Raw genomic sequence first — 26,300 nt, 5'->3', positions numbered from 1 at the left:
CTGGTCTTGACGCTGTCTCAAAAGTGATCAAAAACTAGCTGCTGTGCTAAACTGCTAGAAGCATCTTGACTCGTCCGAGAGTGGTTGGTTTAATCGGGAAGTTTTAACCCGTGTGTGGATCTCTTGCTGGAGTCGAGTCAAAAGTACCTGGTCAGTGAGTGGCATCTAGTGACTGATTAGATGAAGATAATATACGGAGTACAGATAGGTAGGATTGGACATCGGTTCTCGATGCTGAATGGTTGACAATTCGTGATATTTCTGTAGATCCGCATACTATTAATGCGAGGGGGAGATACTGCTTTAGGGCTGTCGGCGTTTTGTCCGACTAATGTTTATGGGTGATGTATCCGTTGATATTCTATTCGAGAATAATTGTCGAAGACGGTATTCATACTTCTAACTGGTGGCTCTGTTATGTACAGATGTTTTGTCCTTGCTCTGAGTGTCGTTCTTATTATCAGCAAGGCCCATATGACATCAGATCCGCACATGCATAATATTATCTTGTCTTGATCGGATGATGAGCTTATACCGAATTAGCCGTATTGATCCAACGATGGATTATGATGGATCGGATCAGTGATGTCTAATTATCCAGAACAAGTCACCACAATCCATCTACTTTGTTATCTGTATTATAATCCGAATTCATTAACCACCTTCTTCTTTTGACGATAATCGACAACGTCCAACAGTCTGTGTAACAATCACTAAAGTAGGATCCTTGTCCAGCATCGTCTGACTACATACGTACATAACATCCATATGCCCTATTGACTATTCCCTTGTCTACGCCGTGGCATGTAGCACAGTACCTCTACGGCAAGGCATGACAGGATTATCTTGTCTTGATTGTTGGATTATCTATGCTAATCTGCAGTCCATTCAAAAACAATATCCCCCAGCTTGCAGATTTCTATCTTCCTGGTTGATTGGATTTATTCAGCTTTTTTTTTCATGTGAAGTTGACGTGTTTCGTTTCCCCCCTTGTATTCCTATTCATGAACAATCCTTCAATCCTTCCTTACTCCGGGGTTGATCATCCCCGGAGCTGTCGGGGGTGTGTATTTGTAGTGCCTATAGCTCTCATGTAATACAGACATACAGACTCCACAAAGTGAAATCTTGAGAAACACCCATAATAGCCAATCTGCGGATGAGGTGAGACAGAATGCCGTTGTTGGAAATCGATCGAGTTGGTTATTTTTTCGTCTTTGTTGGGATCAATGGCATTCTGCCGTCTTCACCGCCTCGTTTTCGGGGGTGGATTTAATTAATTTAATTTACCCTTTTTTGCTGATCTTCTATCTCCATCCTTTTCTGAAGAATCGTTTCCCTTTTCCCCCTTTTTCAAAAATAACTTAATATACAACCGTGAAGATGAGCGCCACGACTACAATCACCGCTCCTCCCAGAATCACTGCGGAGAATGTTGCGACTCTCTTCCCTGAAGTCGATACTTCTCTGGCCCGCGAAGTCCTCCCCACCACTTCGACCGACTCGGCGCGCGACAGTAACGATCTGGCGGGCTACGATGAGGAACAGGTCCGTTTGATGGATGAGGTGTGTATTGTTTTGGATGATGATGATAAGCCCATTGGCAGTGCCAGCAAGAAGGCTTGTGAGTTTTTTCTTTCTTTCTTTTTGATTTGGTGTTTGGTATCTTGGGCTGGGGTTTAATGGCGGGGTTGGATCTAATACACTCACTCCGCGGGAATTCAACAAAACAAGACAAAACATAACAGATGAATATAAATAATAGCTAACAAAACAATGAACAGGCCACTTGATGACCAACATCGACCGAGGTCTCCTCCACCGTGCCTTTTCCGTCTTCCTCTTCGACTCCAACAACCGTCTGCTGCTTCAGCAGCGCGCTTCGGAGAAAATCACTTTCCCCGACATGTGGACGAATACTTGCTGCTCTCACCCCTTGGGAATTCCCGGTGAGACGGGCGCTGAGCTGGACGCTGCTGTTTTGGGTGTGAAGCGTGCTGCGCAGAGGAAGTTGGAGCACGAGCTTGGTATCAAGCCCGAGCAGGTGCCGATTGACAAGTTTGAGTTCTTCACTCGGATACATTACAAGGCGCCTAGTGATGGGAAGTGGGGTGAGCATGAGGGTATGTTTTTCTTTTTCTGTTTTTTGTTTCCTGTTGTTGAGTGTGGTGCTTACGTTGGATAGTCGATTATATCCTCTTCATCCAGGCCGATGTCGATTTGAATGTCAGCCCCAACGAAGTCCGTGACACGACATATGTCTCCGCCGACGAATTGAAGAAGATGTTCGAGAAGCCCGGTCTCAAGTTTACGCCGTGGTTCAAGCTGATCTGCAACTCGATGCTGTTTGAGTGGTGGAGTCACCTTGGCTCTGCTTCTCTGGACAAGTACAAGGGAGAGACGCAAATCCGTCGCATGTGATTGGCTTGTTTACTTTTGAACTACTGGGGATTATTTGTACATTCACCAAAGTATATGGTGTAATAATTTGGGAATTCTTGACATCCCCTCCCTGTTTACTGTTTTTGTTTTTTTGAGTACAGCATGAGACTATGATATGAACTACCAATGATTAACATTGCACAGCTTGAGCGAAGGGGGGTAAGCATAACCAAACCCTTTTAAATCAGACATAGACTTTCATTTCAATATACATACATACATGGACATGGATGAATATACACTCCAGTAAGACACCTAAGCATGATGCTTCCCCGCCCTCTTCGCATCCGTAGCCAAAAACAAAACACAACTCCCCAAAATCACCGTCCCCACAATCGTAAACGTCAGCTGCGTCTTCCACCCACTCTGCACCAACGCCGCCCGCCGACTATACATCCGCACGGTGCGCATGTAATTCGCGAACCCATTCGCAAGACACGCAAGACTCAGCACCCAGAAGATACAGCCGAGCGGGAGGGCCATGCGTCGCTCCAGCGGGGTTGGCTTAAGGCGGAAGTGGAATGAGATGATGATGGCCATGGAGACGATGGCGAGGTACATGGCGAGACGGAGCCAGGAGAGAAAGGTGCGTTCGTTTGCGCAGTGGTCGCGCGCGTCGGAGGTGGCGTTTTCGAAGAGAAGGGCGCCGAGGAATGGGCGGGTGAAGAAGATGTGCGATTCATCTTGGATGTGGCTGTTGCGTTGTTAGCCAAATGGTGTATGTACAAGAGAGCATATACTGTGTAGATATATAGGTCTGGATGTAACTTACTCCTCAACTATCACCGGCTTCGCATTGGCTGGGTTAATCAACGGATTGTATCGCTGTCGAACCGAAGACCCATTTTGCTCTGCTGTAGCTTCTGGCATGCTGATTCAGATGGATATTATTACTGAACTCGAATTACTGTAGTATCACCAAATTGTCTTGTCTGAGCATGAGAGAAAAGTCGATGTTGACTCGAGATGCATCTGGTGATAGTATCACGTGACTACCGATCTAGTCTGGTTTGGGAATGATGTCATGCTGCCTTTAAGTCGATCTCAGGAACACGATGCCGATGCTGGATTCAAGCATCATATATGACAGTACTTGTGTCTGTATATTATGAAGCTTCATTTGATCGAGACAAGTGATCGTCGACTGTCAATTCATCGATGCTTGTGTGGACCGCCCTGGTGGGGTCTAGAAATGCGGGGCGTTTTGATGCTGTCATAAGAAAGCATTCAGACGGTGAGCAACCTGGAAAGAAGTTCCCTACCAACTGGCTGCAAGGGTTGCTTACAGGGAGACAGGTTAGCTGTCGATCATATACTTTAGAGGCAGATCGAGTGATTCATTTCATGATCAGTGAGTCATTCATATCGCGAGAGCTCGTTGCCGTTTCGAGTAAATTCTTCGGCTGCGAATCCGCGCAACGGCTTATCACCACGCCCTGTGATCTTCTCGGCGGTCAATGTTTCTCCAATTCCCCTCACCATCTTTCTTCCTTTCTTCACAGCAACACGCCCAGCTCAATTGGTTTCAACACCTCTCCTCCTCTTATTTGATTTAATTATATGGATGGTTTTGTGATCATCACCCTACTAGTTCCATATTCAACCACACCATTCTTGTTCATCATGGGTCGCAGCATCCCCCGTTCGTTCAATGCGGGAGATACGAGTCCCTTCAACCGCCCATTTGCAAACAGCCCTCCAATCGCAGAGGCAGCGATCGCCAGAGATCTAGCAGACTATGCCGACGATGAAGGGTCGACTCTCACAGCCGATAATGCTTCCGATACGTCGACCGTCCGTCCAGCAAACCCGCACTCGCTGACGGGGTCGTATCGTCGTCCCAGCTTCTTTGCCACCGTTTCTCGTGCGACTGTCGTTCCCCACCGCGTAGAGCAGGAGAATATCACGCCCAGAGAACGCGAACAGGCAATTGAGGAAGAAAGGCGTCTATTGAGCGATAACCACATCATCGAAGACAACAAATCAGGCAGTGGTAGTCTACAGCACAAGTTTAGTGGGATCTTTTCTCGTAGCCGGGAAGCTTCTACGCATGAGACGGCTTCGCAGAATGGCCATTTTGGGGAGTCAATTGGGAGACAAAGCGCGGAACTGCCGACGGAAACGACTTCCCTTCTGGATACTGCTCGTGATGGCCACGGACACGGACACGGTGAGCTGGACTCGGAGGAGATTGATCGTCGATAGGAAGAGGCTGTTGTCGCTGGTTTGATTCATACAACGTGGCAAAGAGAAGCCAAGGTGATTAGCAAATATGCTGCGCCGCTGATTGTTACGTTTGTTCTTCAGTACTCGTTGACGGTGGCCAGTGTTTTTACCCTGGGGCATATGGGTAAAAAGGAATTGGGAGCAGTCAGTTTGGCCAGTATGACGGCAAGTATCACAGGATATGCAGGTATGGCTTTCGTATTTTTCCATAAAAAAGAAACAGACGTACTGACACATTCCAGTCTATCAAGGACTCGCTACTAGTTTAGACACTCTATGTGCCCAAGCCTATGGATCCGGAAGAAAGAAGCTGGTGGGCCTGCAAATGCAAAAGATGGTCTTCTTTCTCTGGGTTGTCACAGTTCCTATTTCCGTGCTATGGTTCTTTGCAGACAGAATTCTCATGAAAATCGTACCAGAGCAAGAGGTTGCTGCGCTGGCTGGTGTCTACCTCAAGGTGCTTATCTTGGGAGCACCGGGATATGCTTCTTTTGAAATTGGAAAAAGATATATGCAAGCGCAGGGCCTTTTCTCGGCATCTTTCTATGTCCTTCTTATTTGTGCGCCTCTCAATGCATTCATGAATTGGCTGTTTGTCTGGGTAAGTTTTATTCCTACTTATCTGCATCGCATTTGCTAACAGAAGTGTAGAAACTTGAGTGGGGATTCATTGGTGCACCCATTGCTGTTTCCATCACGAACAATTTAATGCCTTTATGCTTAATCACCTACGCCTGTTTTGTCTCTGGACATGAGTGTTGGGATGGTATCAACATACGGGCATTCCGAAACTGGGGCCCAATGATAAAACTTGCTCTTCCAGGATTGTTAATGGTCGAGGCTGAATACCTTGCCTTTGAGGTGTTGACTCTCGCATCGTCACACATTGATTCGACTGCTCTCGCGGCGCAATCCGTCCTTGCTACGATTTCATCCTTGACTTTTCAGGTTCCATTTCCCGTTTCAATCTCTGGCTCGACTCGTATCGCAAACCTGATCGGCGCTGGCCTGCCAGATTCTGCAAAAATTTCCGCCAAAGTCACCATGGCTGGTGCTGTCATCGTCGGCTTATTCAACATGCTCACTCTCTCATCCCTTCGTTTTTATATCCCACGACTGTTTACCTCCGATGAGGAAGTCATCGAGCTGATCGCCATGGTTCTCCCTCTCTGCGCTGCATTCCAGCTCTTCGATGCACTAGCGGCCAACTGCAATGGTATCCTGCGTGGGCTCGGACGACAGGAAATCGGCGGCTACGTTCAAATATTCGCCTATTACGCCGTAGCGATGCCGATCAGTTTCGGAACGACTTTCGGGCTGGGCTGGGGACTTCTTGGTCTCTGGACTGGTGTTGCTATTGCCCTCTGCTTGGTTTCTTTCATCGAGGGCATTTTCCTTAGTCAGGCTAATTGGGATCGCTCTGTCCAAGAGGCTCAGCAGAGGAATGCAATGGCTTGATATTATGCAAAGAGAAATATTTTTGCGTCTATTTTTCGCTTTGTCTGACATATAATGATGCTGATGCTTATTATGATGATTCTTGCCATATTTTGAAGAATGTTGTTATGTCTGATTTGGAAAAGTTACATTGATTTTCACGGCTACATGTTCTTTATTGTATATACTAGATCCCATCGGGCTCACAATGGGTCATTGTTGATTTACTCGTTATGCAGTTCTTGGTATATACACGAATTCCACAGATTGAACCATCACGGTACTCCCTTTTACTCCCCAGAATACCTGAGAATATCCTCAAAAGAGGCATCATCAAGCGTAAAGTCAGATAAAGGGAGTCTCTGGAATAATAAGGAGAAGAGTTAGTTTAGCCAAACCAGCATGGCATACAGAAAAGGAACTCGCAGCATTCATAAAAAAATTCGTAGACTCATCAATCGTCTCAGCGATAAGCCCCGGATTCGGTGAATTATCAACATCATCACTCGACCTCGTCCGTATATTCCGCTCAATCCCAGCAATCTGATCTAATATCTGACCGACCTCATCCGCATTTTCAGTCAACTTGGCGCCCTGGAACATTTTTCTCGCTTGCTCCAGTATCAGCATGATATCATTGACGTCTACACGTACGCGGAACGCGCAACGCGGAAGAGGAAATTAATGGCTAAACCTAGGGCGGAGCCTGAGTAGTCCTGCAAACAATTAGTAGGAGCTGGCTGTATTTAAGAAAAGTGGGCTAGTGGCGTACAATCGAATAGTTGAGGGAAGTCTGATATGTCATCGATTGCAAGGCACATTGCAGTAACGCTTTCCCTGCGTCAACGGCTGTTCGTATGAATTGAACCCGGAGGGGGTCTTTTTTGGAGCTATCTGGTTTTAAACCATGAAGGACGAATCCATTAATGTACCTTCAAGCCTTTATTAATCGTGTATAAATAGGATAGGGGAAGACAATTCACATTCGAATATAATTATAAGGAATCGCCATCCGATTACGATCCTGCGGCTTCGAGAACGTTTGATAGATAGGATCAATTCCCTGAGTGTTTCGACGAAACCACGATTCCAACTCTTGGTTGTAGAATTGGAGCAAACTACACATGCTTGAAGGGATTGGTTGTGTCTGCGAGTTTCCTGAAAACTGGAGTGCTTTTTGGGCTTGATCTGTGGGTGCATCATTAGACAGTCCTAGTTAGGCCTAAACGGGAGTCTTGTTGGACGAACTTGCAATGTTGTAAACTTCTAGATAGGCACATATTCGATAGGCACTCCCTGAAATCGGACATGCGTGCGGCCATAACCTCATAGCAACCTCAACCCTCGCATCGGCCGTTGGTGTGTCTGCAGCCATGAAGCAATTCAACATCCCCGGCACAGTCATTGTCATGGGAACGCCGGCTGAAGAGACAGGCGGAGGCAAGTTTATCATGGCCAACCATGGGGCATGGAAAGACTGCAGTGTGGTCATCATGACCCACGCCATGCCGTACTTCTCCATTGCCAAAACAGTGACCAAGGCATCATGGAAATTCAGGGCCAAATTCCATGGCAAGGGCTCGCATGCCGGTGCTGCGCCATGGGACGGCGCAAATGCCTGTGATGCCATTGTTATGGCATATAATGGCCTCGCACTTCTTCGACAGCATATCCAGAAAACGGAGAGCATCCACTCTGTGATCTTAGAAGCGGGGAAAGCACCCAATATCATCCCTAATTATTCAGAAGGCAGTTTCTCTCTCCGTGCGTTTGATTCCGTGGCGCTGGAGCGTTTGCGAAGCCGGGTCATTCCTATCTTCGAAGGAGCTGCAGCGGCCACTGGTTGCACGGTGGAATTGTTCTGGTAAGTGAAGATACCTCCCCGAGGTGGCCCAAATTTAATGATACTAATACATCAGCCAGGGATGCGCTATACGAAGATGTCCTTACCAATATGGCGTTAGCAAACCGATATACGGATTACATGGTAAATGAGCTGGGTCTCACAGCAGAGGAAATACTCGACCCCCCTACTCAGTCCTCAAAAGTCCATCAAAATGGTAGCTCGTATGTTATACGCTCTGTGAAACCCCCTTTTCAGCCTGGAGACTAATAGCGTTGATCTGTCAGGGACTTTGGAAACTGTTCCTATATCCAACCAGGCATTCAAGCCTTGTTCAGTATCAATGCTGCCGATATGCCACATACGCCTAGCTTCCAGCAAGCGTCAGGAACAGACCATGCGCACGCAGAGGCTCTCAGAGCCGGAAAGGCAAATTCTTTGATCGGGTTGGATGTGCTTCGTGACCAAAGTTTCTATCAGACAGTAAAGGAAGAATGGGAACAATCAATGAAGGAAAGGGGCCGTCTATAGTCGAGAGAAGTCTATTTTGGGAGATCTGTATATATTCATAAATGCTTTTTTTGGGGGGTTGTTCGAAGAATATGACTATAAATATCAAATATTAGTTAATCTCCAAACATGGAGTAGAGCTCGTGCAGTGAACATACCAGCCATAAGAGCACTTCATGTTGCCCTCCACTCAATTTTGACATTTTCAAGACATGGTAAGAGTATCATACAGCAATAAATTGAAGGGAAATAAATCGTAAACATATTAATCAAATCGCTAGTACTCCAAAATAGCCCATGTATTCTCATCAACCGTCGAGAAAATCACACCGGCAGTGAGCAGCTCATCGCCAGCCCGTGCCACATCCGTCACCGGGAGATCCAACTTGGCCGCAATCATCTGCACATGCAGACCTTCATTGCTCTGCGGCTCATTCTTCAGCATACTGTATACCTTCCGTGCGGCAGGGGTCATTGCAGGGAGGGCTTTATCTTGACCGTAGTCAGCGGCTCCGCCCATAGAGGTATCTGCACCAGCACCAGCGCCAGCGCCAGCACCACCAGCCGATCCACCACCCGGTGGGCCCCGCGTGAAGAACAGATGAACAGCCGATGCCTCGAGAAGGTGGCAGTGAAGTTCATTGATGTCGGTCAGAGGTCGCACACAATGGGCACCGACGAATCGCTTATTGCCAAATGACTTAAGACGGCCAAACACCTTGGCATAGCCGTTGAGCTCGACCTGGTTCTTCCCGGAGGCTCCAGACTCCTTACCATCATCCGTGTCCATCATATCAGTAGCCGAGGAATCGATCCATTGCTTTGCTTCAATTTCCCCCGTGCCGTCGTCGATCTTGTATGTAACGTTTGTGCTCTGAGAACTGATATTGCGTACCTGACCGACGAAGAAAATGCTGGCTGCGTCGGCTCCATCAATTTGATAGTTGGCTTCTGGGTATGGTTGTGTTGCATCTAGGGCTTGTTTGACTGTGACAGGGCGGAGGGTAGAGTTTTGGTAATCGCCCTATTGCAAATTTCGTCAGTATGAGTTTTGACGAGAAAGATCACACCAATTATCCTCAATCGACCATTCTGGGTTATGCAAGTCGCAGTATATCAAGGAAAAACCATAGGTATATACCTTTCCACCAGAGGGACTGTTCGTTTCTCCGGGCATGAAGCCACCACCACCGCCACCTCCCCCGAACGAGGTGTTGTTGTAACCATATCCGCCGTCTAGAGGTAAAGATTAGCAATCTAAGCGGCTAATATTCTAAAACTTACAGCTTCACTCACCCATTGTGTGTGTGTGTGTGTAGTTGACCAGATAATCTATGACCCTCCAGGTTGTTAAACAGTGAAAGCGATGCCATGCCATTTTACCGCTTCGGGACGTGTTGGACGCGTCGCGGGGTGTCGATGTTTGCACTGTTTGCACTAATCTCGGAGCAACTTTGATCCCTCACCGCCTTGGGACTTTTTTCTCCACCGCCCGAAAAACTTCATGTCGATAGGAAAGGACGAGGGAGTTTGCTTCCCTGCTGCAGGAGAGGAAGAATTGTTTTGTCGATGAATTATCTGTCGATATATCCAGTATTATCTATATCTTCTGTCTAATTTATTTGGTGCAAAAAAATACTCGCGTACGACGAATGAGACGCTTTGTTTGAGCAGATCTTTCTATCAATTTTTTTTTTTTTTAGCTCGCATCCCGCCTCTGCGGTGATTGATTGCAGCGACTGCACGACGAGAAAGCAAAATGCCTCATCGAGATGTTTCCCCAGCCGCTTCGGAGAATGAATTCGACATTACGAGTGCGCTTTTCCAAAATGACAGTGAATCCGATGACGACAAGGGTCTGAAGTCTAAGAAGAAGCTGAAGCAGAAGCAGAAGGCGGCGCCAACCCAAGACCTTGATTTTCTTGGAGGACAAGATGGCGATGATGGCTCGGATGACGAGGCATTCATCGCGGCGCAGCAGACGTCCGCCAATCGAAAGGGCGCAAACCTCAAGGGACGGACTGTGAAAAAGGGTGGTGGTTTCCAAGCCATGGGTTTGAATGCGAATCTATTGAAGGCGATTACCCGAAAAGGTTTCTCGGTTCCAACTCCCATCCAACGTAAGACGATCCCGGTGATCATGGACGAACAGGATGTGGTTGGTATGGCTCGAACTGGATCCGGAAAGACCGCGGCTTTCGTTATCCCCATGATCCAGAAACTGAAGAGTCACAGCACCACGGTTGGATCCCGAGCATTGATCATGTCCCCTTCTCGAGAGTTGGCCTTGCAGACATTGAAAGTTGTCAAGGAACTAGGACGTGGTACCGACCTGAAATCCGTTCTCCTCGTTGGTGGTGACAGTCTTGAGGAGCAGTTCTCCATGATGGCAAGCAACCCTGATATCGTGATCGCCACACCCGGTCGTTTTCTGCATTTGTTGGTGGAGATGAACCTAGACCTGTTCAGCATCAAATATGTTGTGTTCGACGAGGCCGATAGACTTTTCGAGATGGGTTTTGCGGCCCAACTAACTGAGATTTTGCACGGCCTTCCCCCGACTCGACAAACTCTCCTCTTCTCTGCGACGCTGCCCAAATCCCTTGTGGAGTTTGCCCGTGCTGGCTTGCAGGATCCTACTCTCATTCGTCTAGATACTGAGAGCAAAATCTCCCCCGATCTTCAGAATGCGTTCTTCTCCGTCAAATCCGCGGACAAGGAAGGAGCTTTGCTACACATCCTCCACGAGGTCATCAAAATGCCCACTGGCCCAACTGATGTCCGGCAGCGAACAACTGACGACCCATACGAGCCTAATAACTTCAGGAAACGGAAGCGGACAGACAATAAAAAATCCATCAACACTCAGGAATCGCCTACGAAACATTCGACAATCGTCTTCGCCGCCACAAAGCACCACGTGGACTACCTATATTCTCTTCTACGCGAGGCCGGGTTTGCCGTCTCTTATGCTTACGGTTCGTTGGATCAAACTGCGCGTAAGATCCAAGTCGGTAATTTCAGAGCTGGTGCTTCCAACATCCTCGTTGTCACCGACGTGGCGGCTAGAGGTATCGATATTCCTATTCTTGCCAATGTCATCAACTACGACTTTCCATCGCAACCGAAGATCTTCGTCCACCGTGTGGGTCGAACTGCCCGTGCTGGCCAAAAAGGTTGGAGTTACAGTCTCGTCCGAGACGCGGATGCACCATATCTGCTTGACCTGCAGCTTTTCCTTGGAAGGAAACTTGTACTCGGCCGCGAACAAGGTGACCAGGTCAACTTCGCCGAAGAGGTTGTCGCCGGAGGCCTTCCCAGAGATGCTTTGTCTCGAGCCTGCGAGTGGGTGAACAAGGTGTTGGACGACGATGCCGATCTCTTTTCGCAACGTGCCGTCGCCGCAAAAGGAGAGAAGCTTTACATGCGAACCCGAAATGCAGCTTCCCTCGAAAGTGCCAAGAGGTCAAAGCAAGTTGTGTCGTCCGACCAGTGGACAGCCATGCATGCGCTCTTCAACGACGAATCAAGCCAAATGGAAGCAGCTCGAGAGAACATGCTTGCTCGGATTGGAGGTTATCGACCGCAGGAGACCATCTTCGAGGCCAACAACCGACGAGGTGGCAAGGGTGAACATGACGAAACCATCGACACAATCAAAAGAATCCGCACCGCTCGTGACAACAAAAAGAGAAAGGCAGAGGCCGCCGGACAATCCGAGTTCCTTGAGGACGGTTCCAATGAGGTCAGCGAAACAGTTGGAAGCAAAAAGAACGACCAGGACGCTGCATCTGACGAAGATGAAGACATCCCCGAGGGCGAGCCTGACAACATGTCCCTGGCATCTGACGGGGACCTCGAAGTTACCTTTTCGTCCTACTCGCAGTCCAATCAAGGAAAAGCCAAGAAAGAATCCGCAGCTGCTTTCCAGAATCCCGATTACTTCATGTCTTACACTCCTAATAATACTTCTTTGGCTGAAGATCGGGCGTATGGTGTTCACACTGGTACCAACGCCAACTTTACCCAAGCCTCGCGTAGCGCAACCATGGACCTTACTGGTGACGAGGGTGCCCGTGGATTCGGGGAGCCTTGTACAATGATGCGCTGGGACAAGCGACACAAGAAGTACGTGTCGCGACAGAACGACGAGGACGGATCCAAGGGCTCCCGTCTTGTACGTGGCGAGAGTGGCGCCAAGATTGCATCCAGCTTCCGTAGTGGACGCTTCGACGCATGGAAGAAGGGCAAGCGACTGGGTCGTCTGCCCCGTGTGGGCGAGGCCGAAACGCCGGGTCTGGGTGCCGATATGAACAGCTCTATGAGTGGGAAACGATTCAAACACCGCAAGGACCAAGCACCCAAGGCAGCTGATCCTCTACGTGGTGACTACGGCAGGATGAAGAAGAAGGGCGAAGCGGCTAGGGAACGCAGCATGTCCAAGGCTGGAGGAGCGGCGTCGTTCGGCAAGAGTGAAATCAAGAATAATGAGGATATCCGGAAAGCAAGGAAGCTCAAGGAGAGGAGACGGGAGAAGAACGCCCGGCCGTCGAGAAAGAAGTAGCCGTTGGGCGTTTATTGATGCAGATATCTACGTTTGGATGAACAGATATACATACGATGCTTAGAGTGTTTATAGTCTACTGATACCAGGATGTTGTCTGTTTCGCAATAAAAAAAATTGTACTTTTCTTTCACCTAATACTGTAGATGAATTACCATGCCCAACATCGCCATGGCTATTACCATCTTGCCACGAAAGGCACACACTCTGTAGATGATCCAAGTCACTTCCTTTCAACATGACCATGCCTACGAACTGTACTCAACCGCATTAATCAACCCGGTCAATAGAAGACATATCACATCCCATCACATTGACTAGCCTCTCGGCCGGGTGGGTGGAGCGAGAAAAAGAAACGAAACGAAAACAACAGAAAATGTTGGGATCTGAGCTGGGGTTGACATATGATGTATGTTTTTTGTTTTTTATTTTCTTTTCTATCCCTGGCTAAGCGAACTCGAGTCAGGCTGTTGTGTTGAAAGTGAAACAGCCTATTAAGCAAACTATCAATAGCTTCTCCGTGCTACGAATCAATGGGGCGATCCCAAACTGGTCTTGTCTGGTCTTGTTTCCCCTCAAATTCTCTGGGCTGTTCCCTAAATAGAGCGATGTGGGCGGATGGCTTTATTCGGTTATGCTTTTCTATTTGGTTCTATTTGAATCTCGTTCCTATCTATGTTTAGATGAGTTCCTACAGTATACGTCCTGTACTCCGTATGTACGGAATAATATATAAGGATGCAGGTGGTAGTCACCGCAATGATCTCTCCACTATCGCCAATCACGCCATGCGTTTATCTCCCAAGTGGCCCCCTAACACAGACACTAAAATGTCCATTTCAGACGGAGCAATGGGAGCGGTGCATGGATGGGATTAAGTTGCATAACGGTACGATCGACGACAAGGATCTGGAGCGGCTTTTTTCTCTTTTCTTTTTGACGGTAGGCGAGGTATGAAGTGTGTCCTGTATGTAGGTATATGTATGTGCTGTACATAAATGAAGCGGTTCCTGCTGTTTGGGATGTTAATTATAGGCGAATATTCGAGTGGATGGCGCACTGTTATAATAGGAATATGTACTATTGATAATCATGCAGGTGATAGATTACTTTCCATTTGCTCCGTTGGTGCTTCGACCGCCATCGTGGATATGTACGATACTGTAATGGCGATGGCTGACTAGACAAAGCATTGGCATTGCCATAATAATGAAGCTGATAGACTCTGTATCCGGTCAGAATCAATTATTGACAACAGATAAAGGCCCAGTGGTTGATTCCACGGTCCGATCCGAGTTCAATCCTCTTCAATCGTTCTTGTGTCGGAAATCTGCTCACTTTCCGGTCTTGCCACCTTCACCGACACTCTGGTCAAACTGATATCCTTCAGTCTCGACATGAGCATTACTTGATGAAGAACCCGGCATATTTATCGCCGCAGCTGACTGATCACTCCCGTGTCACAGGCGGACCATTGTCCTGTTGTATGCAGTCACGGACCCAATCCGGACTATTCTGTCCAAAGGGTAGAATCGGGATTGAAAACTTCATCTGACCAAGCTATTCCCATTTGTCTAGCTATTTATATTTGAATTTTGTCAATGGTCGGCGTCTTTATCCCGGAGAGTAGGTAGCCCGACGCATTTGTCTTTGCGAAGCCGAAACCACTTACATGGTATCCGCTCCACTGGTGTGCATGGCCAGACTCACATCACATTACCCATCTCATACCATTTTTGTTGTCCGACATTAAGCGGTATATCCTGGAAGATGCTATCGCATTGGATTCTGTCCGAATCCAGAAGACTGGAAGTACGAAAAACTCCCATTCTCCTGTTGACTCCGTACTTTTCGAATAAAACGCATGCTGTGCTGTTTATTCCCAAGCTGGCCATTTTCATGCCCGGGAACCTGTACAGGAGATGCGCCGAAATAATCTTGTTGCACAGCACTCTGTATTTCATATCCCGCATGACAATGACGATGCGCTGTGGAGAGTGCAGTGGCTCGGAATTGTGTCGCAACCCGCATGTCTCGTGCGAGAGACCATACAGTTGGAAAATGAAACCAATCAAGCAATTTTATATTCTTTTTCTCTTTTCCCGCGCGGCTGCAAAGTAATTTGTCTGCCTAGATCTGATGCTTAGAGTAAGCTTCAACCAAAAACCGGCTCGATACTTACTGCTTCTTGATTCACCACCCACCTTTTTGAGAAAATCACCAGTTATTTGTGCTCATCTGTAGATTACATAGGTTCGAGATCGTAGGTGGCGAGGATTGCAGCGGTTGGCTCCTTTTGTCCCGGGCTGTCGTAATGCGAGATCAGCGCAAAGACTTCATTCAATGGCCGTGTTTGTGCGCGCTCACTCCATGCGCTTCCGGCATACGCCTTTTATTACTCCATAATTTTGCGTCTACATCATTTCCTAAATGATGTGTAGAGAAATTCGTGACAATTATAGCTCCCGAGACGAAAAAAAGAACTCGATGACTCCACTCGGTCAGGTCGTGTTCCCTTGCGACTCGTGACTCTCGAAAGTCTAATGTATATCTGGAATTGTAAGGTTTGGCTAGATCGATGACATTGCTTTCCCCCAACCGCAGCAGGCTGTGATCACGCAGACGGACTCGGGCCATTGTTGTCAAAGAAACCTGCTTTCTTTGACGAGCATTGTTCCACCTGAGCAGGATTGCAGAGTACGTCTCTCGCTTGATTGATGTCTTGAATCCATTGTAGTATCTGGTAGTTAGTGGTCAAGGCTTACAGTGCAAAGGGCAATGGAGCGTAGATCAATGTAGCTTTTCTGTCTGCCTGGGATTGGCAAACGCACTCGGCAATCACCATGGCACGGGGTCAGAGAAAAGCTCAATTGTAAGTGATTCCCGAATACAGTTTGATGTTTTATTTCCCATAGGGTAAGGCCACCCCATGTGCCTGTGGTTGGTTGTATTATTGCCACCCCGCACATGCATTGGGCCACAATCACAAGCTTCTAACCTCTTCCCAACTGGTGTCCTTCGTAGCAATGTGATAAGATAGGATGGGCCAGCAAGGAGGACCCAATTAATTCAATCGAGTTTTGATTTTTGTGCTAACTTGACTGAATTGGGATCTTCCTTTGTCCTTGAGGCACACACCGGCGAGATATAACCCCTCACCAACGTGGCCTAGACCGGAGTGGGAAGACTTCTCGGAGGTTTTCTGCGCTCTCTTAGTCCTGTGTCGTTAAGAAGATCAGCAACCATGGTGGAAGTACGCATATTGCAATCTTAACTGGATCACTGGAATTCCCTTGGCTCGCAGCAGCATTAACGGCGATTTTCCTGACCCCCTTTCTTGGGATGATGAAATCCCGGATCCATCCGGTATGAAGACATGTCAACACGATAAGAAATTGTCCGCAAGGCCCGCCCAGATATTAGGTAGTGGCAGCATAGTCCATCTGATAGTCGAAAAGTGGTCGCCGTGACAAATCCTGAATATGATGATTCTTGAGATCTGCGGCTTTCCCAAAGAAGCAGCGCTGCTCACGGGGGCCGCTAAGCTCGAACGGGAAACAGTGCGGATCGCCCAAAGCGCCTCGCGTGAAGTCCAGCTTTTGGGTTCTTCCATCATCATCGCCATCACCGCCGGCATCATTTGCCTTGCTATTTCTATCCAGACGTGGTTTGGATTGAACCTTATGCGCATTCTGTGAGACACTCCAATAATCATGACGATGGGCAGCATGTGCGTGTGCAGCTGCGTCCCCAGACTCGTGTTGTTCCCAAGAAAAGGTCATCTTGCAACCCGTGTGTCTGGGTGACACGACAGGCGAAATAATCCACCCTGACTGGAAAGGAATTCAGTTTCCCGCTGCGTTTATTGGCATTATTGTCAGCAGCAGCAAGATACTGCTACAACATCTCATGCCATGCCTTTCTTCCCCTCCTTTTGGGCCTTTAAGACGAGGGGCGGTGGCCCAAACTATTGACTTTGCTGGGCCCCTAACAGGGTCTACTGGTAGATCGTGCTGGCGCCTCCCGCCCGGGGACTGCATGAACTGCTCACAGCTGCTGGGATGTGGGAATTACAGGCTTACAGTACGTACATGATTACAGAATAATGCATTGGATTTCGAGGTGACTGTCGACCCTCGACGCTTGGTTCCAACTAGCCTGAACAAATAACGCTGACCCTGCCCCTTGCTGATGTTCTTCGCGTGCGGTATGTTCCACAATGTGCCCTCAGAGACAGCAAGTGACAGTCCGACCGCGTGTCGACTGTCGCGTTTCTGCTGAATTGTCGATTGGGAAGCTGGGTTTCTCTCATCGCCTCGATAAACTCGGATCGTACGGAGTAAGATGAAAAAGAAAATTACTCGGTAATTGTTATTAAAGAACAATTATATTGCCGGATCAAAAAGAATAATGGCAACATGAGAATTCCCCGAAGTGATCCTCTTCTCTTCAACTTGGGGACCCCCTCTTCTGTCAAAACAAAACTCGGTACAAACCGACTGGCCGATAGCATTCCAAATGACACAAGTAAAAGGATTTACGTGCACTGAGCCACTAACGCCCAGAGCCTAAGGATTGCACCATCCAGGGCCGTTGGTGATTTAACCGTCATTGGATCGAGTGACCATCTCCGCTTGGATTATTGCTCCGTGCTCAAACATTATTCAACAAAAAAAGGAATGAGTGGTGGATCTTATCGGACGGCCCGTAAAACAATAATCTCGAAATGAGGGTTAATGATTTCCCATCCGACCATCCCCCCCTTTCCCCTAGAAGCTCGCAAAATGTCCGGAACTCAAGTGGTCAAGCCAGGGGCGTCATACATGTGTCGATAAAATTTCCTTGAGCGATCATTGAACAGGGCGCAGCATCTGCAGCTCAATCTGAATTGAAAGTGACCGTACGAAGTACTACCTACGTATAGGGAGGGGTCCCCCTCCCTCTCCGGAGAATAAAGTCAATTTTCCCACATACCATGGACCTTCCCGCTGGAAACATAGTTGACTTCCAGGGACGTGGACGTGATTTCACTTCCGGAATGTTGTCCAAACCACCTCGTATCTTTGTGCTCCATCGGCATAGTAGGACAACCCTTGGTGACACTACTGAGGGGAACATCTCTGCTATCGAGGATGATCATCTACAACGGTCCAAGCCATAGATCTAATGCACTAAAAACGATGGAACTACACGGATTAGGTGCCTGCAGGTGCCCGGGTTTGAGAATGCACTCCATACGATTAGGGGTGCCTTTCTGAAGTGATTTCCTTGCTACGGATGATGACTGTCAGGATCTTGCATGTTTGAAGAACTGACGACCCCCAACCCAAGGGTCAGGATCGTGTGGTAGTGGCCGACAGGCAACGGCACAGTGGTGTAATGATGTACGGAGGATCATACTCTGGTCGGTGGGTCCTAGCACAGGACCACTGCGGAGAAATAGTTGTCTCTGATTCCACTTTTTCGGGGCTATTATTGAGCTGGCCGCTGTTGGCGTCATCTGTCAAGCACAGTTGGCCAAACCCTGCGACAATGGACAGGCTTGAAAGGAGGCTCCCGAGGAGACTTTCATAGAGCTGATCGCAGGTCCCGTGCCCCTAGAACGACTTGGCCGGGACTCCGTATCGAAACCTCGAATTACAAGACAGGAGTAGCAATCCAGACTCATCTTCAAATTCCCTGTGATTGACTCTTGGTTGTTGATGTCATGGAATAGCATTTTGCTTTTCCCAAGGAAGCTTCCGAATAATCAAAGGGAAAAGGCAAAGCGAAAAAAAAAAAAAAAAAAGGCTACGCGACAAGAATTCCGGAGAAACGAAAATTTAGAATGGAGAAAAATCAGGCGACCGTGAGGGGAAGTGAAGAGCTCGAGACTTTTATCACTCCAATCAGGATCCATCAAGAGGGGGAAAAAGGCCCTCGGAGTCCACTGATTGAATGGGAATTTGGGGATTCTAAAAAATTAAGCATGATCGTTCTGCGGACAGGGGCACCGGAACATCAAGGATCACAGTGTCGTTTTTTGTGCCCCAAACGGTTGGATTATGTTCTTAGTACACAGGACAGCCACTGCAGTTGACGATTGCCTGCCAGAGAAAAAGATCTCCTGTGGTGTCTCGCCGAGTATCTCTGTATCTCGAGTTCCCGATGGTCTCGACAGCGTCACAGCCAGCTCTCTTTTTGGACCCTCCGCTCGGCCCATTTTCCCATGGCAAGCTTTAAAATACTGGCGATGAGGTCTCGTCAAATGTGCTCTCCTCTCTCCTTCCGGTAGCGCATGTCAAACTGGGACGGAATGCGCCCCAGTGCTCCATCCTTGCCGAGTGGACTATTGACAATGGATGCAGCGGGCGGGCGCCGGCGTCGATCCGTCGCTCAATCTTTCTTTGCCTTGCTTCCAGGGCCCTCCTGATTTGGCATCGACTACGGATGAAAGAGGAAAAACCACGTCCTTTTTTTGCACTTCTCCAGACATTTATTGCACATTGGACAATGCAGTATCGATGGCGTTTGATCCTTTCCTCCCCCCCCTCTCTTTGCCCTCCCCATTCGGGTCGGTGTCACTGACAGCGGCATCCATTCCTAATTGCCCATCTAATGCAAGCCACCGCATCGTCTCCAGCAGAAGCACAGGGAGAAAAAAGTGAAAAGAAAAAAAGGGAGTAAGAAAATAAAAAAGGAAAAAGGGAAAAAAAGCAAAAGCGGGAAAAAGGTGAGAGAGGGCAAGAGCCAGACAGAAAAGGGAAAAAGAAAAAAGGAATAAGTAAAAATTGATCGTCATCCAAGTAATCCACTCGATGGATCCGTGTGAAGATCGAGCTTATTGGACTTGACTGGGCCACCCCCGGGGAATTGGAACTATCCTCCATATACCTCTTGCCACTACACATACATACTACGGCTACCACTCACTCATCCTGTATGGAGCCAAACCCATTGAGATCTACTACAGAATACTATGATGGAGATCAAGTCTATCGGCTGCTAGTCGGTGTTGCACTGGCCACTCCTACCCACCTCTCTCTGTCTTTCTCTCTTCCAGACTCTCTCTCTCCCTCCCCTTCTCCCCTCTTGTCGACTTGCTTTCATCCACTGGTCTCTTGCCAACCCAGACAGGGTCCCGCTGAAAGGTATAAGCCTTGTCATAACCTCTAGGCAGAAACTAGAGCCCTATTTCGCATCGTTTTGCTGTCCAAGAGGCAAATATTAATGTTCCCAAAAAGACAGACGGACAATAATACTTGACTTGCCGGTTGGATCCTCCTTCACTCAAATCCTCCCCCTGCCCACCAAAATATTCCTCTCAAACAAGAAAGAAGAAAACGAGACTAGCAATTTCACAAACCCTTTTGTTGCTTGCTTGCTTTCTTTTTTTGTTTTCTTTCTTCCTAGTTTGCTCCCCAGTCCCTTTGGATTTTTTCTCCAAAGTAGAAGAGTCATCCCACTGGTTTCTGCGCCTCACCTTCCGGTATAGTTCACCGTTTTTCCATTCATCCTTTTCTTTTTCGGAGTCGGAACAGTTCGTCAAAGAAACAAAAAAAAAAAAAAAAAAAAAAAAAAAAGGAAAAAGAAACTTGCTAAAAGATTCAACGTGCATTGTGATCCAAAGGTAAGGCACGGTTGCTTTGCCGTCGAACCTTTTTTCTTTTTTTTTTTCTTTTCTCCCTTTATGCCCCCTCCTGCACTTTTTTCCTAGCTCCGCAGATCTTCCACCGTGCTGCAATAAATCAACCGGAGATGGGGCCATCGAAGCTATGAGGAAGAATGCTGTCACGATCTGGATAGCTCCTGCTGATCGGCATAGCCTAGTTTATGACTCCTCCAATAATCAACCTTGGGCTGACTTATTAGAAGCTCCTCCAATCCCTCGGGCGGCCGGCAATCGATTTTATCCCGATGACGGCCAACGAGTAAGCCATCTTCCATCACAGCAATCCAGCGTGCGCCAGAAGGGTTTCTCGTCCGTCAGATATGCTGTCCATCTCGATCTCGACACTTGCCAATCTCCCATTTTTGTGAAGCGCCCCGTCGGAGAAGGGACTCTCTTGCCAGATGCAATCTTTAGTCCTTCCCCATTCACCCTTCATCGCTACATCATTTGGGCATTCCAGATTCAACCCCGGCCCAGAGCGGCTTTCGTTGAATCTACCTCGATCGACAAATGCTCGAGGGTGTAGCCCTCGGGCTCTTCCTCCCCCTCGCTCTATGTCCGGCCCAGCCCCAGTAGATGACCCGCTGGAGATCTCTGGAGAGGCCAGGCGCCCAGGACGTCCAGAGCTCCCTCATCCGGTGACAACAACCGCCGCAACTGGATTATCTGCCCAAGTCCTCGCTCTAGACAGCGCTGCAACTGGTACGGTTCGGGAACCGACCTTGCAGCGTGTGGTTTCGGCGACAACTGACGAGATTTCACAACGATCATTCGCGTTCAATGACCCTCTTTCCTCGCGACAGCCGCCCGCATTTGGTGCACAGGCCGGATCACAACCTATCCAGGGACCATACCCGACGCCGACGCTGGCAACTTCTCCATCTGGGACAGCTACTCGAGCACTGCCACAGAAACCGACACGACGCACCAAGGCCCACGTGGCGTCTGCATGCGTAAACTGCAAGAAGAAGCACCTGGGTTGCGATCCAGCACGGCCCTGCCGAAGATGTGTTGTGGCCGGAAAAGCGGTAAGTTTGTTTTTTGTTTCCTTCTGCCCCATGATGTATCTATTCCTGGAAAACTGCCAAGAAAACACCAACATGAGCGATGTGGACTAAGTTTTTATCAGGCGACATGCGTGGATGTGACGCATAAGAAACGCGGCAGACCGCCGCTTAAGGCGGAGGAACCATCGCTCAGACCGTACGCAACGCAGTTGGGAAATCCAGCAGCACCTGGGGAACCGCATCAGGCATCGCAACCCAGACGCACACATATGCACCGGGCGACGTCGTCCCGTGAGATTCGTCCTATGACTGATCTCCAGGTCTCTGGTGGACCTGCGGGAGCAATCGGACTTAGAGCGTCGGCTGGGCATCCACAAAGATGGTCGACTTCAGTATTCCCACATACAGTGGATCCTTCGTTGTCCATGCAAGGACATTTGGGCCACAGGCGATTCTCTTCGTCGGGATCACACTATGCCACGGCACAGGCCCCTGGCTTTATTCCAATGACTGGTGGGTTTAGCCCTGTCATGGGAGCAGGTCGCATGCCTCCTGGTATGGGGCGACCGCTCTCGTCTTATGCGAATCAGGTGATGCCCCCGACCACCTCTCCACCGCAGTATCATCAAGCTTTTGGGGGTCCGATCTCACCATACATGGAGAGCTCGAGGCCGATTAACCGGCCACCAATGGGAGATCCTCCCATGCCGAGGGACCCCCACGAAGCCTATATCGAGTCACCCGTCAGGCTTCCTCCTATCTTTCCAGCGATGACGAATGTAGGCCCAACCCCGCAATCGCAGGGACATCGGCTCAGTGATCCGTACCCGGCACCTTGGTCATATCGAGCTCAAGATGAGTTCACGCAGGAGCGTCGACCGCCACCTCCGCAAGGTTTGATGGAACCGCTATCGCCTCACACGCAATTCCAACATGCGACGTCGGAATCGGTATATCCTGAGCCAGTATCAGGGCATCCCGGACCCATCCCTCCGGTTGCAGAAAGGCATCATGTACACCTTTCTCCCACACATCTACGAGATGAGCAACCAGGCGGTGAAGGTGAAGCAGGTGAAGGCAGTGACGGAAGACCAACTAAACGCCGGAAGATGGCACTGGATGATATGGTCAATGACTGAATCAATCACGATGCTGAAAGATCGACTGGTGCACTTTTCTGTTTCGAATCGTTGGGAAGGCAGGGAACCTTTTCGATGTACCCTTTTGGATGCTTGTAGCGGGATCTACAACGGTTAATGATCTTAATGCAGCTTTTCCTATGTGGTTTTGCGTGCTTGCATCAAATCTTCAGCAGACGTGGTTTTATTTTGCTCCTCTCATCAAAATGGATGAGATGGGATGTCTTAAAAAGATATTTTTCCTTTGTCGTGATTACGGGTATATGGTCAGTCCAGATGCTTTTGTTTTTTTCTTTGGTTATATAACATTTTCCTTTGTACTGTTGCTCTTTGTTGGGGTTGCATGGAGGTCTCGATTGCTTCAGTTTTGCTCACCTCATTGTTGTGCTCATCTTGATCCATAGCGTGTTGTTGCTTTGCCGCTGCCACACCGCACCATTATCAACTATTTTCCTTCTTCTTTTCTGGGGGCTGCTGTGTTTTCTCAACCGAAAGGCGTTGTCTGGAGTCCTGCGATACATATTTTCTTGCATCTGCATGGAAACGGGAAGGAAAAGGGAGGAAGACAGCATTTGTATATCTTAGACCGTCTGATCAAGACTGCGTTTTAATTATCCTGCTGGACAGAAAACGCAGTCCTAATATAGGTTTCGTCAGTGTAAACTGAGAGAGCCTTGAAGATAGAGAGTTGTTTGAATCAATATTCCGGATTTCTTTTGTCATTCTTTTTTATCGTTATTTTCTTTTTGAGTCAAGCGGGCACCTTGTAGTGAGAAAGAGAAAAGGAAAGAAAGGAAAAGGAGAGCAAGAAAGAGGAAGTCGAAACAAAGCCGATCTGAAACTCGAAGCGCAGCTCCAGGAGTCTTTAATTTCCCAGATCTAGCGATGAGTGGTTCAGATCTGATCTCGCGGGCCCGCTTGACGATCGGTTGCCAACCCCACCCGATAATCCTCTTGTTCATCGTTGATGTGTTGAATTGCTATGAATCTGATGCAGTGATGGAGGTGCAGTTGATTACTGAACAGAGAATTTGAAGATATCTTTACCAAGGTGCGGGTTATATATAATATGTACATCTATCTACCCTACAACATTTACATATAGCAATCTGATCGCATCAGATTACAAAAACAGCCACATCGCAACCCTCTTCACCTTCCCGAGAACACCCTTCTCTTCACCAGGCCTCAGAGCAAAAAACTTTTGCTTCCGCGACCCAACAATCTCCTCACCTTCACCAACAGTGACACCCTGATCGATCTGCGAATCCCCCGCCGTCTCGGGATTCAAATCATACCGATCCGTCACGAGATCCATCTCAGACAGACGTACGAACTTGGTTCGCTTGAATACTTTCCAAATGAGGAACATGACGATCATAATTGCGATTTCGATGTAATACGAGACAAAGTCGACGCCTTGGAAGGTTGGGCTGAAGCAGGACCAGCCCTGGACGAGGACGAGAACGATGTTGAGACCGACGGCGAGGACGGGGCCAGCGGGGTATGTCCAGTTTTTGAAGGGGAGAAGATGCTCGAGGTTCTGGTGGCGGATTGCAGCGCGGAAACGGAGGGAGGCAAGGCCGATGCAGATCCAAGAGAGTTGGTTGGAGACACCAACGATACTGGAGGAATTATGAGTATGGGTATGTGTTTGTTGAAAGAAAAAGAGAGAAGAGAAAACATACTTTTGCAACCATGACCACAACTGTCCAGCTCCGATATAGCTGGCCCCGAAACATAATCCACTAATGACGGATGTCGCCAGGACAGCCGCCCAAGGGACCTGGAAGCGATTCAGATGTCCGAAGAATCGTGGTGCGTATCCATCAACTGCCAACGTGTAGAGCAATCGTGACCCGGCAAACAAGGCATGGTTAGCAGCGGAAATGACACTGGTCATAAGCACCGCATTGATGAAGCTGCCCGCAACGGCACTGCCGGCCTGGACGAAGACAATCGTGAAGGGGCTGGTGGCAGTATCCCCGGAAGACAGACCGGGGTAGTTGTATGGCACATTCAACCCGATGATAATGATGGAAACGATATAAAAGAGAATAATCCGCCAGAAGACGTTGCGCACGACTCGGGGGAGATTCTTGGCTGGGTCCTTGGTCTCGCCGGCTGTGACAGCGATGGATTCAGTTCCTCCGCTGAGACAATGTTAGCCATGATCTGCCAGGATATGACGAAGGATGCATACTAGGCAAAAGAAGCCGTGACAAATACAGACGCAAACCCGCCGATCCCATCTACAAAAGGAGCATCGCCGACGTAAAAGTATTTGTCACCGAGATATCTGTGCTCTGTGTTTCCTCCGCAGTTGACGACGATTCCAAGGATGATGAAGATCTAAACAGTCAGCATTCCTCTAGAGAAATAGAATAGCGAAACATACAATAATAGTAGCCACTTTGAGCAAACTAAGCCAATATTCAACCTGTTAAATTGTTAGCTTGTCTTGTCTGTATGCAAAAAACATCATACATACCTCTCCGTAAACCTTGACAGATAGAAGATTGAGCGCAATGACAACAACCAGGAATATCAAACTGATTGCCCAACCAGGGAAATTATCCGTCCAGAACTCAAGCAGAAGCTGAAGGGCAATAATATCCGATGCCGTCGAAACCGCATCATTAAACCAGTAGTTCCAAGTAAGAGCGAAACCAAGAGCATCATCGACAAAGCGACTAGACAGACAGTTAGTCACTCATTCTCTCACCTTAAGGATAGAAAAGTCACCCGGCAAAAGTACAAAAAGACCCAGCAACCGGAATAAACGCCGCCATCTCCCCCAAACTCAACATGGTCACAAAAACAATCCCACCACAGATCGCATAAGCAATCAACATCGACGCCGGCCCACCCGTCGCCAGCGCCTTTCCTGTTCCTAGAAATAGTCCAGTGCCAATGGTTCCGCCGATGGCGATCATCTGGACCTGGCGCGCGGAGAGGTTCCGGGCTAGTTTGTCTGCGTTTACATACTGGCTTGTTGGTTCGATGGTATCCGTTGCTAGACCGGGTGTTTTGGAGTTGAAGGGCTCCTCCTGGCCCTGGAGGGGAGGGGGCTGTTTTTCGATGTCGTGGGTTGTTGCCATTGTGGTTTTCTTTCTGTCTTTCCTTCTTTTCTGGGTTATGGAAAGTGGTTAATGAGTCTAGTTTATCACAGCCTGTACCATTGATACACTAGATGGCTGGATGTACTCCACGTATCTAGACTCCCTGAATGACATATGTCAGTTTAACCCCAGATGTCAGAGAGGGGAAAAAAGAGGAGTAAAGAACCCACGAAGCCAAAGAACTTGCCGAAAGCGGCAATTCAGCCGAAGATCTGGAGAATTCTGGAGAAGAAGAAGCACGTGCCAAACCGGAATTTTCGACTCTCAATTGAGGAACCAATCCATATGGCATCCAGAGATAAGAAGTGCAGGTCGACGAGCTGTCATATTTTTGAGAAAACGCGCAGATTAATTTTCTT

General features: G+C 48.3%; 8 protein-coding genes across 8 annotated transcripts; 5 read left to right on the top strand and 3 right to left on the bottom strand.

Moving 5' to 3' along the window:
• Positions 1–1,383: 1,383 nt before the first annotated feature.
• On the top strand, positions 1,384–2,421 carry idi1 (isopentenyl-diphosphate delta-isomerase IDI1; the record flags this gene model as incomplete). Its single annotated transcript, XM_040827828.1, has 3 exons — positions 1,384–1,624; positions 1,785–2,123; positions 2,186–2,421. 3 exons carry the CDS (start codon positions 1,384–1,386, stop codon positions 2,419–2,421), a joined length of 816 nt encoding a protein of 271 aa, XP_040691415.1.
• A 276-nt stretch (positions 2,422–2,697) lies between these two features.
• Positions 2,698–3,312, bottom strand: ASPWEDRAFT_27096 (DUF202 domain-containing protein; the record flags this gene model as incomplete). Its single annotated transcript, XM_040832948.1, has 2 exons — positions 2,698–3,136; positions 3,215–3,312. The coding sequence occupies 2 exons, from the start codon at positions 3,310–3,312 to the stop codon at positions 2,698–2,700; spliced, it is 537 nt and encodes a 178-aa protein (XP_040691414.1).
• A 753-nt stretch (positions 3,313–4,065) lies between these two features.
• On the top strand, positions 4,066–6,126 carry ASPWEDRAFT_50826 (MATE family efflux transporter; the record flags this gene model as incomplete). Its single annotated transcript, XM_040837503.1, has 4 exons — positions 4,066–4,612; positions 4,652–4,855; positions 4,911–5,269; positions 5,320–6,126. 4 exons carry the CDS (start codon positions 4,066–4,068, stop codon positions 6,124–6,126), a joined length of 1,917 nt encoding a protein of 638 aa, XP_040691413.1.
• A 1,268-nt stretch (positions 6,127–7,394) lies between these two features.
• ASPWEDRAFT_109388 (uncharacterized protein) lies at positions 7,395–8,479 on the top strand (the record flags this gene model as incomplete). Its single annotated transcript, XM_040828075.1, has 3 exons — positions 7,395–7,969; positions 8,029–8,172; positions 8,236–8,479. Coding segments are annotated over 3 exons (963 nt in total), but the record flags the coding sequence as incomplete, so codon positions are not given.
• On the bottom strand, positions 8,349–9,975 carry ASPWEDRAFT_39481 (putative replication factor-a protein). The gene is made up of 4 exons (XM_040835099.1): positions 9,755–9,975; positions 9,600–9,694; positions 8,617–9,482; positions 8,349–8,554 (listed from the first exon to the last, which is right to left on the bottom strand). Exons 1-3 carry the CDS (start codon positions 9,756–9,758, stop codon positions 8,736–8,738), a joined length of 846 nt encoding a protein of 281 aa, XP_040691411.1. The 5' UTR covers positions 9,759–9,975; the 3' UTR covers positions 8,349–8,554; positions 8,617–8,735.
• A 19-nt stretch (positions 9,976–9,994) lies between these two features.
• On the top strand, positions 9,995–13,153 carry ASPWEDRAFT_39480 (ATP-dependent RNA helicase DBP10). The gene has a single exon (XM_040835098.1). The coding sequence runs from the start codon at positions 10,218–10,220 to the stop codon at positions 13,020–13,022; it is 2,805 nt and encodes a 934-aa protein (XP_040691410.1). The 5' UTR covers positions 9,995–10,217; the 3' UTR covers positions 13,023–13,153.
• A 7,921-nt stretch (positions 13,154–21,074) lies between these two features.
• sclB (putative C6 transcription factor) lies at positions 21,075–22,819 on the top strand (the record flags this gene model as incomplete). Its single annotated transcript, XM_040828014.1, has 2 exons — positions 21,075–21,701; positions 21,803–22,819. 2 exons carry the CDS (start codon positions 21,075–21,077, stop codon positions 22,817–22,819), a joined length of 1,644 nt encoding a protein of 547 aa, XP_040691409.1.
• A 941-nt stretch (positions 22,820–23,760) lies between these two features.
• On the bottom strand, positions 23,761–26,123 carry ASPWEDRAFT_467293 (amino acid permease). The gene is made up of 7 exons (XM_040836832.1): positions 26,108–26,123; positions 25,565–26,044; positions 25,311–25,512; positions 25,218–25,259; positions 25,023–25,171; positions 24,508–24,972; positions 23,761–24,444 (listed from the first exon to the last, which is right to left on the bottom strand). Exons 2-7 carry the CDS (start codon positions 25,918–25,920, stop codon positions 23,943–23,945), a joined length of 1,716 nt encoding a protein of 571 aa, XP_040691408.1. The 5' UTR covers positions 25,921–26,044; positions 26,108–26,123; the 3' UTR covers positions 23,761–23,942.
• Between the last annotated feature and the right edge of the window lie 177 nt (positions 26,124–26,300).

Source organism: Aspergillus wentii (assembly GCF_001890725.1).
Source record: "Aspergillus wentii DTO 134E9 unplaced genomic scaffold ASPWEscaffold_3, whole genome shotgun sequence".
NCBI lineage: Eukaryota > Fungi > Ascomycota > Eurotiomycetes > Eurotiales > Aspergillaceae > Aspergillus > Aspergillus wentii.
The sequence above is the reverse complement of the archived record's forward strand: the minus strand, read 5'-3'. Positions and strand labels throughout refer to the sequence as shown.

Excerpts from the sequence above, each read along its gene's own strand:
- ASPWEDRAFT_39481 (XM_040835099.1), bottom strand. Across the intron at positions 9,483-9,599 it reads ACAGTCCCTCTGGTGGAAAG|GGCGATTACCAAAACTCTAC; the intron begins GTATATACCTAT and ends AATTTGCAATAG.
- ASPWEDRAFT_39480 (XM_040835098.1), top strand. The coding sequence starts at position 10,218 with ATGCCTCATCGAGATGTTTCCCCAGCCGCTTCGGAGAATGAATTCGAC.
- ASPWEDRAFT_467293 (XM_040836832.1), bottom strand. The coding sequence starts at position 25,920 with ATGGCAACAACCCACGACATCGAAAAACAGCCCCCTCCCCTCCAGGGC. Across the intron at positions 25,513-25,564 it reads TCTTTTTGTACTTTTGCCGG|TCGCTTTGTCGATGATGCTC; the intron begins GTGACTTTTCTA and ends CTGTCTGTCTAG. Across the intron at positions 25,172-25,217 it reads TCAAAGTGGCTACTATTATT|ATCTTCATCATCCTTGGAAT; the intron begins GTATGTTTCGCT and ends CTGACTGTTTAG.